Genomic DNA, 11660 nt, shown 5'->3' on the forward strand with positions numbered 1-11660 from the left:
GGAATCATAGGAAACAGCTGAGGTTTGCAAATGTATGGCAGGACTAGAGTTCCAAAAAGAGTCTAGCTGCAGTGGTGGAAGACATTTGAGAGATCTCAGTCTTTTAAGAACAGTTTTTATAGTTAAAAACCAATGGCTTAAAAAATGTTTCTTCTTACCCAAGGTACGTTCAGGCTTAAGAATGTTGTATAATGATATTTTGTTTTGATTTCTTTACTGAACCTGTATTTGATGCTAGAAGAGCTTCAACTTAAAAGTATTGTTTTTAGGCTACTTTTGTAGACTGTTAGAGAACATAAATAGTCATAAGTAATCAAGTTTTTTAATTGTAGTCAGGGTAAGCAAGTACTGATGTAAGTTTACTCATTTACTCAGTCTCTTGCATATGTTTTTAGGGTTGAGCTTGAAACAAGTAATTAGAAACAAAATTTGTCTATTCAGATATACCTGGACAGCCCTCATACTTCAGAGATCTGAAGAATATGGCATTTAAATGTTGATCTAAAAGCTTACTATATCAGACAGGCTTCCAGATCCTAGCAGTGACCCAAGGTCTCCAAAGAAGATTACATAAGAGGCACCACAACGTCTCTGCCTGGATTATGACAATGCTGACCACAGGGCAAAATGCCCCAATGCAACGCCTGCTGCCAGGACCCAGCCCAGACTGTGCACAAGCAGTGGGACACTGGAATTGATTGCACCCTTTTGCCTGATCAAGGTCAGTCTTCCATGTCCCTATTCCACAGAAAAAATACTCTGCCTTATGGATCTGATGGTGGAAGAAGATTGATGCTGTTCTGACTGGTGCCTCCAACGCTATGGAGACCTGGGTAGGGATTGGTCCCTGTAATTTATAGGATTGGAAGCTTCTTGGTCTGCACTCAGATATAGTTTATCCTTCTCAGATCTCTGATAGTACTGATGGCCAGGCTAGCTCTAACTTTGTCAGCATGGCAGCATCAACCAGATCCTTCTGCAAGGCCATAGCTAGCTTGTTAGCTCACTTTTAGGAAAATGTTCTAAGATATAAAAGTTTAAGTAAGTCATAAAGGTTCAGATGTGAGTCTAAAATGAGATATGTTTCAGATTACTCTCCTGTTCTATGGTTCAGAGCTTAACATTTAGGAGCCCTGATGAGCTGGTAGAGCAATGACTACTTACTGTTCAGTCACAAGCTCAATATTTTGGATTTGTTTTAGATGTCATATTTAAATGTAACTTGTTGGGACTCAAAGGTATGAGTCCACTTCTGCTGTTTTACAAGATACCCATTATCTGCTTTGTCTACAATATGGATTTCAGTACAGATTGGTAATACTAATGTATCTAAAACTTTTATGTCATTTTGTAAGTAGGCCTCAAAGGATCAAAAGAGTCATAAAAACCTAGACCCACTTCACAGAGGTCAAAAGGACCCCAGATAAGTATTCCTAAAGATGGTATTTTTCCTCTCCTTTGGTCTTGGGACTACTGCTTTTCCCATTACTAAGGGTATGGACCTACGGGTTCCAAATAAGTTCATAAATTTTAACTTCTGTTCCTAGTTTAAATTCGTCTCAACAGATTTCTATTCAGCTGGCAGTCACCTCCAGGTTTCAGTCGCTGACTCCACTGCTCCAGACAACTGTGTGCTCTAGACGGCTGTGAGCTCCAGACTTGCTAAAAGCTGATGTGGACCAGCCCAGCTAACATGGTTCTTCCCTGTCCCTATGGGGTCAGGCAGCTACATGCTTCTGACCAATTCCCCTTTGCCCAGTCTTTGACTAGCTTTTCAGCCTTTGGGGGCCCCTGACAGCAGTGCCCCAATGCCAGCTCGAAGCAGTTCCAGAAGAGAATACATCACCCATGTTCCCTGTTCAGAAAAGGCTGAAATGCTGGGTAAAAAGAAAACTCCCTGGCATAGAGACAAGATGGCTAACTATACATGGCCATTATTAGAGAGGGATACTTATGAGCTAACTGTCCAAAACCCATGATTGGGTTCCATTAGGCACATGAGAAGGGGGAAATGTGAGACCAAAATGAGCCATCTTAGAAATAAGACCAAAATGCTTTCACCCTAAAATTAAGGCCTAAGATTTCTCCTTTTGGGAATAGGCCATTAGTTACTAAAACCAGTCAGTTCAGATTCCAGAAACCAGGAAGTGTAAAAGTACAGAGTCACAAGATAGTCACAAGGTAATGCCTGCCAGACTATGGAATGTCCTCTCCCTGGTTTCCAGGGCAACTGACCACAGAAATGCCCCCACCTGAGGGCAGCCAATGAGAAATGGTGGCAGGCAACCACTCCCTTAGAAGTAATTTCTAGAAGTCCCTAGAAGCGAGCCAATCAGAATTGTATCCATACTAGCACCCCTAAACGATGTAACCTTGTGACTTTTCCCTTTAAAAACTGAGCTTGCAGACAGGTGGGCACTTCCTCCAGCCTCCACTGCGTTGGATGTATTGGACGAAGTCCCTGCCTAGGCTTGTATTGCTTTTGGATATCCAGAATTAAACCTTGCTTTTGCATTCCAGCATGCTCATCTTTGGTGGTCTCTCTGAGGGTCACGATCTGGGCACAACACACACACCTGTGTAGAATATTATTTTAAGGTGTGTTACTTTTGTTTATGTTGCATTTTTTAACTCTATGAAGCTGTGTTACTGTGCCTGTGTAAGACACTTGATGGTCTAATAAAGAACTGAATGGCAAGGCAGGAGAAAGGATAGGCAGGGCTGACAGGAAGAGAGACTATATAGGGAGAGAAATCTGGGAGGAGAAGAGGAAGGAATGAGAGAGGAAGGAGGAGGACTCTAGGGGCCAGCCACCCAGCCACCAAGCTACATAGCCAGACATGGAGTAAGAAACAAAGAAAGGTATATAGGATAAAGATAAAAGTCTAGAGGCAAAAAGTAGACAGGATAATTTAAAGTTAAGAAAAGCTGGCAAGCAACAAGCCAAGCTAAGGCCAGACATTCATAATTAAGAATAAGCCTCTATGTGTGATTTATTTGGGAGCTTAGTGGTGGGCCTCCCAAAAGTGTAAAAAAAAAAAACACCACCAACACACCTGTGCATACATACACACATCTCCTGGAGCTGGAGTAATGGGTGGTTGTGAGCCCTTTGATCTGGTGCTGGGAATCAAACTCCAGTCCTCAGAAAAAGCAGTACAAGCTTTTCATAGCTGAGCCATCTCTCAAGCCCCAAAACAAACAATTTTTTTAATGACAACATCTTATAGATTGGTATTAGTTCAGTGGCTACCAGAGTTGGGGGCAGGAGGAGGTAGCAGGTGTGACTGCAAAGAACAATGCAAGAGTCCCGCGTGCTGATCGAGTGTAACATATCCTGAGTTTATGTAATGATGGTGAACACATGAGATAGAGTCCTGCGTGCTGATCGAGTGTAACATATCCTGAGTGTAATGATGGTGAACACATGAGATAGAGTCCTGCGTGCTGATCGAGTGTAACATATCCTGAGTTTATGTAATGATGGTGAACACATGAGATAGAGTCCTGCGTGCTGATCGAATGTAACATATCCTGAGTGTAATGATGGTGAACACATGAGATAGAGTCCTGCGTGCTGATCGAGTGTAACATATCCTGAGTGTAATGACGGTGAACACATGAGATAGAGTCCTGCGTGCTGATCGAGTGTAACATATCCTGAGTGTAATGATGGTGAACACATGAGATAGAGTCCTGCGTGCTGATAGAATGTAACATATCCTGAGTGTAATGACGGTGAACACATGAGATAAAATTACTTAGAATGAAACACATGGAAGATTGTGCGACTGGGAAAATGTGGATGAAATTAATAAATTTCTGTCAATATCAGCATTATAATTGTAATAATAAAAATTTGACATATGTCACTAGAGGAAGTTAAATGGACGGTAAAGGGCACATAAATCTATACTTCTCTCAAATTTTTAAAAATTAAAGGTAAAAAAATCCTTTCTCAATTCTCAATGCTTCCCTTACCTCCTCTACCAATGAAAATATCCGAGAAAAAAAACACCAAAATCCCAGGGACAAAAGAAGGACCAGAAAGGTACAGGGGTGTGTAAGTTAGTTTTGAAGATATCTTATAAGGAGGCTGGAGAGATGGCTCAGCACTGGCTGTTCTTCCAGAGGACCAGGGTTCGAGTCCCAGCACCCACATGGCAGTTCACAACTGTCTGTAACTCCAGTTCCAGGGGATCCAACATCCACATACAGATACACATGCAGGTAAAACACCAATGCACATGAAATAAAATTAAATCACTGAGAATGGTTGAGTTGGGGTAGGGTTGGAGAGGGAAAGCAATGAAAGAGATATCTTGATAGGGGAACCATCATGAGGTTAGGGAGAAATCCCAGGAACCCACAAAGATGACCCCAGCTAAGACTCCTAGCAATAGTGGAGAGGGTGCCTGAACTGGGTTTGTCCTGTAATCAGATTGGTGATTACACTAATTGTCATCATAGACCCCTCATCCAGTAACTGATGGAAGCAGATGCAGAGATCCACAGCTAAGCCCTGGGCAGAGGTCTGGGAGTCCAGTGGAAGAGAGGCAGGAGGGGTTATACGAGCAAGGGGGGTCAAGATAATGATGGGGAAACCCACAGAGACATCTGAACCAAGCTCGTGGAAGCTCACCAACTCTGGACTGACAGCTAGGGAGCCTACATGGGACCGAACTAGGCCCTCTGAATGTGGGTGACAGTTGTGCATCGTGGTCTGTGTGTGGGGTCCCGCAATGGGACCAGGATTTATCCCTGATGCATGAACTGGGTTTCTGGAGCCCATTCCCTATGTTGAGACACCTTGCTCAGCCTTGGTGCAGTGGGGAGGGGCTTCCTCCTGCCTTGATATGTCAGGCTTTGTGGACTCCCCTTTCTGAGGAGTGGGGGGGGGGGAGGGGGAGGGGGAGGGGCAAGAGGAGGGGAGGGAGAGGGAACTGTGGTTGGTATGTAAAATGGGGAAAAAAGAGAATAAATCATTGAAAAGAAGATATCCTTATAAACAGAAGGGGGTTTTAGGACAAAATAGTGACAGCAATCTCAGGGTTCAGAGAGTGGCTCCTGTTTGATCTGGCAAGTGACACTCCCGCCCCTCTCCCCCTTCACCCCTGCCTCTTCTTCTCCCTCTCCTTTCTCCAGGTCTCCTCTTCCTCTCTCTCCCTCTACTTACCTCCGCCTTTCCCTGCCTCACTTCTCCCACGCTTTCTCGATCTAAGGAGTAGAACTAGAGCTTCATAAGGATTTTACAAAACCAGGTCTTTACCTGCTTCAGATCTAGGAACATAACATTCCTTTTTCCCTAAATAAGACCAAAAGCACTACTGAATCTGTCTGGAATTTCTCTATTGTAAGGAAGCCTAAGAAGGTCAAAAGATGGCAAGAGGGAGCAAGGAAATGGCTCACTGAGTTACTTGCTGAGCTAACTTAAAGACCTGGTTTGTGTCCCCAGCACCTACAAAAAGACAGGGCGTGGTGGCAGGTGCCTGTGACCCCCATGCTATGGAGTTGCTAACAGCCAGTCTTGCAGAAATGGCAGGGTTCAGATTCCTGTGTGAGGAAGACGGACCCCTATCAACAGGAGTGCCTGGCAGGGACTGGGACATCGGTATGCACAGGGCTCATGGGTAAAGTGGGTCTGATTAGGGTAGATTAACATCTATGCAAAATGACTTCCAGGCGGTTCATACTGCTTTGAATCAACCTGACAACCTGCCTGAGTTCAGTGAAAAGGGGAATAAAGACACCCAGCCCTTTCACCCTCTTGGCCTCAATCACTAAGACCCCCTAAGGGGACTGAGATTGTACAGGAGGAACTTGGAGATGTCTCCTCTGGTTCCCCAGGCACAAATAAAACAAAAAAAAACACCTCATCAGGCAAGGGACAACAGCTGAGGGGCAGAGGTATAGCAGATGGGAGTCAGGGACTGACTGGGAGGGCCAGGGCTCAGGGCATAAGAGGGTGAATTAAGGGTGAGGTGGCAGGTCGGAGGGCGTGAGAAACTAGGGACAGCTCGAGTTAGGCAGGCCAGTGTGGCCGTAAGAGCCAGCAGGGCAGGAGCTGAGGAAGGCGGGAAACACCTGGGGTGCAGGCTCACCTGCATTCTGCAGCGTCTCGATGTTTTGGGGTCTGGTCGCCAGCTCCGCCACCATCTGCACGAATTGCGTCCGGGCTTTCTGGTACTGTTCGAACACTGAGGAGAGAGACCCGGTGGAGCCGTCCGGAGGCCCGCGGCGCCAACCCTCCCGAGTGCCCGCCCGCCCTGACCATACCTTGCAGCACCTGCCGCTGGCTCATGGTGCAGCTAGTCCGCCAGGTGCAGCTGGTCCGCAGATAACAGGACCTCCGCCACCTCCAGGCCTGCACTAGGATCCGTTCCTCTGTGTATCGGTCTCCAGGACAACCGACCCAAACCGGATGCAACCGCCATCGAAGGTCGTGACGTCACGGCCAGTGTGAAGGAGGCAGGCACACAGTATGGATACCTCGCTTACAGCGCAGCGCCCACCTAGCTTGGTTTTTTGGTTTGGTTTGGTTTGGGTTGGGTTTGGGTTTTTTTCCACGCCGACGACTGTCAGGAGGACATGGTCCTCTACACACCGACCCAGAGGGGTTGCTGTGGCACCCATAGGTGCGAGCGCTGGAGTGTTGGGAGCAAACTGTAGCGGGGCTGTCAAGAACAACCAAGCATGTAAACCACGTATAATATGATCGATGCGGTATTGTCAATGCACCCTTAACTCAATGTTTTCTTTTTAGTGTACCCCTAGTACATATGACGTTTTTATTTCCTCTGAGGGTTCACAACAACCGAATACTTAATTACCCTCCAGACAGCAAGCAAGCAAGCCTTCCAAGAGAGTCATTGGGAACGCAGAAAAGTAAATAATGTAATAATATCCTACGGTCCAGGGTTACTCTTAATTAATAACAATTTTGTTATCTGCATTTCTTTGGACATTTTATTTTAAAGTTGAGCTTTATTTTGTGGCTGAGTGGCGTAGGGGGAGGGTATATCTTGAGTTCAAAGAAACCCAGTTTCTTTTCCTTATTAAAAAAAGTATTCTTTGAAAGGTTTACACACATATAAAATATAGTGATTTTTAAAACATATACAAAATATGAAATCAATTTTAGACATATTTCAGGTATGTCCTTTTAAGCAAAAGGCTTGTTTGCATTCTCACACAGAACAACTTTGTGTGTGTGTGTGTGTGTACACGCGCGCACGTTTCTTTGTTTGTTCATTCGTTTGTTTGAGACAGGGTCTCTCTCTCCCTACATAGCCCTGATTGCTCTGGAATTCACTGTGTAGGCCAGGCTGGCCTTGAACTCACAGAGATCTGCCTGTCTCTGCCTCCTGAGTGCCACTATGGCCAGCTAAGCAGAACAACTCTTAACTGAGAAAGTCTCCAGTTTCTTTTAACAGTGTGTCTGTACTACACTTAGTCTACCTACCACTGGTTTCTAGCTTCTCTTTGGAAACTGTGTATCGGATATTTCAGTGATGTGTGTCTGATATCTCTCCACCTGAAACCCCAGCCTCCCCAGATGTCGGAGCAGGCCGAACCAGTGCTGCGGAGGGGTGGCGGGACAGGAACCCCGCCATCCTGTCCAGTGCGGGAGCATGCCTGTTTGTCTGGTTCTCATCTCTGGAGTCCTCTACAATAATTGAGATCTCACCCTTATATGAGCTTTCTTGATGAAGTGCTAGTATTTGACGGTGCTCTCGAGGTAGTTGAGGACTAGTGTAAGCCCTGAGGGGAAAGGCTTTGCCAAGGGGAGTGTTACAGCTCTGGGGGGGGGGGGCGGGGGCAAGTGTTGTGACACTGCAGGGAAAGGTATCCTGGCAGTTGGGAGCCAAGGAATGCCACAAAGTCACACAGCACAACAAACTCAAAAAATTTATTGGGAGGAAAAAACCCAGGAGGGTGGCTGCCTCTGCTCAGGTGAGAAACAGCAGAGAACTGAGGAGAACATGGGTTCATGTAGCATTTCTTGGAGGTGGAGCTTTTCAGGGTGGGGATTGGTGGGATTTCAAATCCTGAGCTTGGGGCAAGGCCAGGGATTGGTGGGTTTTCACTTTTTTTTTTTTTTTTTTTTTTTTTTTTTTTTTTTTTGGTTTTTTTTTTGAGACAGGGTTTCTCTGTGTAGCTTTGCACCTTTCCTGGAGCTCACTTGGTAGCCCAGGCTGGCCTCGAACTCACAGAGATCCGCCTGCCTCTGCCTCCCGAGTGCTGGGATTAAAGGCGTGCGCCACCACCGCCCGGCTCACTTTTTTTTTTACTCTGTAGGATGTAACTTGGTCACCTGCTTCTGAAGGGGCTGGGTCCAGCCCTTATGACAGTTAGAATGTTCTGTGGGTGGAGCCTGGCAGTTGGAGGTCCTCAGGAGCAGAGCGTGGCCACTCACAAGCCTCCAGGGGCTTACATTCACCCCTTTTATTTTGTTTGTTTGCTATTGATAAATAATTAGGGATTGGGAAAGGAGGCAATGTTATCTCTAGATTACTCCCTGTTGGTTGGTGATATCGAAGTCCTTGGGGTGAACTTGACCTTCACCATCAGGATATAATCCGGCCTCTGGCTCCATAGCTGGGGGCCAGTAACCCTGTAATGGCAACTGATTAAAAGTCTGGTTAGACATCTTTTGGATCTGTTGTTGAAGAAATCTAGACAAATTTATAAGGCAGTGTAAGCATTGCAGCTCAGATGGAAAGATATCCTGGCAGTCAGGAGCCAAGGAATATCACAAAGTCACTGTAAGCATGGCAGCTTACAGGCCTGCTCCAGGGAAAGGTTTCCCCAATGTAACAACTCTGCCCTGGTGGGCCGGGTATGGGGTGGGAGTGGGGGTTCCCCAGTGAAGTTGTTACAGCTCTGTTCAGGTCCCCTAGAGTGTAACAACTCTGCTCACTAAGGGAAGGTTTCCCCAGCAAGAAAGTATTACAGCACTCTGCTGTGGCTCCAGCAAAAGTTGTTATATATAGCTGGGCTTCACTCTGGTGAAAATGTCACACCACACAATAAACTTCACTCAAGAGATTTATTGGGAAGGAAGAATCCTGAAGGGTGGCTGCCTCAGGTGAGAAACAGCAGCAAACTAAACAGGGTACAGACCTTATATAGGTTTCTTGGGGGGAAATGGAGGAGAGCTTTCCAGGGTGGCCTGGGATTAGCTGATTTTGGTGGTCTGACTCTGGGGCAAGCTCAGATATTGGTGATATTCCATGCTCAGGGATTGGTGGGATTCTGTGCTCAGGGACATCAGGGATTGGTGGGATTCTGTGCTCAGAGACATCAAGGATTGATGGGATTCTGTGCTCAGGGACATCAGGGATTGGTGGGATTTCAATCCTGTTTCCAAGTCAGGGTCAGGTTGTTTTTCCTTGACCTTTTTCACCCTACAGGCAGGGCATGACTAGTAGGATTAAGAGAAGGATGCAAAGGTGGAGGGAAGGAGTAGCTAAAAAAGCAGAATCTAGAATTTGGAACCAAGTAAGATTGATGGCAGAAGCCAGCAGAAACAAAAATGAACCAAACATGCCTTAAGAGAGTCAAACCAGCAACTTGAGTCAGTTTGAAATATTGAGACCTGAGCATGGCTGATACATAAGTGTGGCATCCTCTGCCAATTCTACCTGAAGAGAGAGAACTCAGGAAGGGAGGGGTGTCTGGAGACCCTTGTATGTTAGAAGGTGGGACGGGTGGTGAGGAGAGAAGAAAGTAATAGGTGACCCGAAAGTTAACTTCTTGATTTGTGTGTAAAACGTTTGGCTGCAGCCAGAGGTACATTCTTGTATACGAATGCATGGAGATATAGCTTTAATACCTTATTAAACAAGCATTATTTTTAAATCCTTTCTTTCATAAACTGAATCCAGTGACCAGAAGGCACAGAGATGAATTTTGAGCTCTGGCCATCAAAGCAGCCTTAGCAAGCAGCCTTTGTAAGAATCCTTAATTACGTCACCAGCCTGCAACGGCGTCCCAGCCTAAAAAGCAAGCAGGCCTCTGTGCGTCCCTTTTCCCCTTCTCTTTTCTCTCTCTTCCTCCCTCTCTCTCCCCCCCCCCCTCCTAATAAAGCTCTAAAAAGGTAGCCATGGCTTGTGATTCTTCTGATCAGCACTCTCCTCCACCAGCCACAAGTAGTGCTGCTTAACCAGCAGCCTTAGCAGTGGTGACTGGTGGTTGGCAGCAGCAGAGAAAGCAAAAACAAAACCAATAAACACAGAACACAGAAAGCTCACACACTCAAAGAAGACCAGTCAGAAATAAAACATGAGGTGGCCACCATCATTCATACATCCACCTGAGCCTGACCGATTTCTGTCTTGGCTTCATGTTTACAACAAAACTGATGGATACACCAGAAAACATAGACCCATCTGCACATAGAAAACAGACAGACAAAACTTCCCAAACGACCAGAATCAGGCAGGTGGGCTATGTCTTGTGTTTTCCCTGTGTGAGACCAAAATGAGCCATGTTAGAAATAAGACCAAAATGCTTTCACCCAAAAACTAAGGCCTAAGATTTCTCCTTTTAGGAATAGGCCATTAGTTACTGAAACCAGTCAGTTCAGATTCCAGAAACCAGGAAGTATAAAAGTACAGAGTCACAAGATAGTCACAAGGTAATGCCTGCCAGACTATGGAATGTCCTCTCCCTGATTTCCAGGGTAACTGACCACAGAAATGCCCCCACCTGAGGGCAGCCAATGAGAAATGGTGGCAGGCAACCACTCCCTTAGAAGTAATTTCTAGAAGTCCCTAGAAGCAAGCCAATCAGAATTGTATCCATACCAGCACCCCTAAATGATGTAACCTTGTGACTTTTCCCTTTAAAAGCTGAGCTTGCAGACAGGCAGGCACTTCCTCCAGCCTCCACTGCCTTGGATGTATTGGACGAAGTCCCTGCCTAGGCTTGTATTGCTTTTGGATATCCAGAATTAAACCTTGCTTTTGCATTCCAGCATGCTCGTCTTTGGTGGTCTCTCTGGGGGTCACGATCTGGGTACAACACCTGGATGACAGTGAAAGGGTTTTATAATTGAATGAGAGGGGAGTGATGTTTGTCTGTCAGGGCGTTGGGTGTCCCATACCCATGGACACACCTGGGAAGCTGGTAAGGGAAGAGGTGTGTGGTTCAGAAGACAAGGAGAAGGGGGATGGCTGATGACCCTGGGGTCAAGCAGATGGGGGGAGCAAAAGAAATAGGGGGTCCTACTTTATCAAGAGATCCCTTCCACGAAAGGGAATGGGACAAGTTGGTACCACTAGGATGGGATGGATGAGGGAAATACTCCTAAACATACAGCTTAGTGATGGGGTTTGGTGAGGCTGGAAAGGCTGTCTCCCTTCTCCAACAATAGAGGAATGAGGAGAGGTGGGTACCCAAAAATCTCTCAGGTCCAAAAAGGTGGCCCCAGAGTCAAGAAGAGGAGAAATGGATCATCGTGGTACTGTGTGACCGCACTACAGGGTCCCTGTCTGAGACGGTGGTGGTCGGGCCAAGGCAGCCCGGGCCCTCAGTCGTCAGCAGCCAGACCTAGGGGATTGACTGGAAGGTGATCTGGGCTTGATGTCCTCATGCCACAAAGGACATGAGGACAGTCAGAGGTCCAATGTCCCTCTTGATGGCACTGTGGGCATGGT

At 46.3% G+C, this 11660-nt stretch overlaps 1 protein-coding gene across 2 annotated transcripts in view; it reads right to left on the reverse strand.

Moving 5' to 3' along the window:
- The window catches only part of LOC102916146 (sperm-associated antigen 6), a 168601-nt gene extending 161970 nt beyond the window's left edge, over positions 1-6631 (reverse strand). Inside the window, exons 1-2 of one of the 2 annotated variants that reach the window (XM_076548392.1) lie at positions 6277-6433; positions 6102-6197 (exon numbers count right to left, since the gene is read on the reverse strand). In XM_076548392.1, the coding sequence (XP_076404507.1) occupies positions 6102-6197; positions 6277-6301 (121 nt within the window). In that variant the 5' untranslated portion in view covers positions 6302-6433. Of the gene's footprint in view, positions 1-6101; positions 6198-6276 lie in introns of both variants that reach the window. The other variant, XM_006993029.4, reaches the window with a different exon arrangement.
- Between the last annotated feature and the right edge of the window lie 5029 nt (positions 6632-11660).

The sequence above is a fragment of the Peromyscus maniculatus genome, chromosome 12, assembly GCF_049852395.1.
Source record: "Peromyscus maniculatus bairdii isolate BWxNUB_F1_BW_parent chromosome 12, HU_Pman_BW_mat_3.1, whole genome shotgun sequence".
Taxonomy (NCBI): Eukaryota; Metazoa; Chordata; class Mammalia; order Rodentia; family Cricetidae; genus Peromyscus; species Peromyscus maniculatus.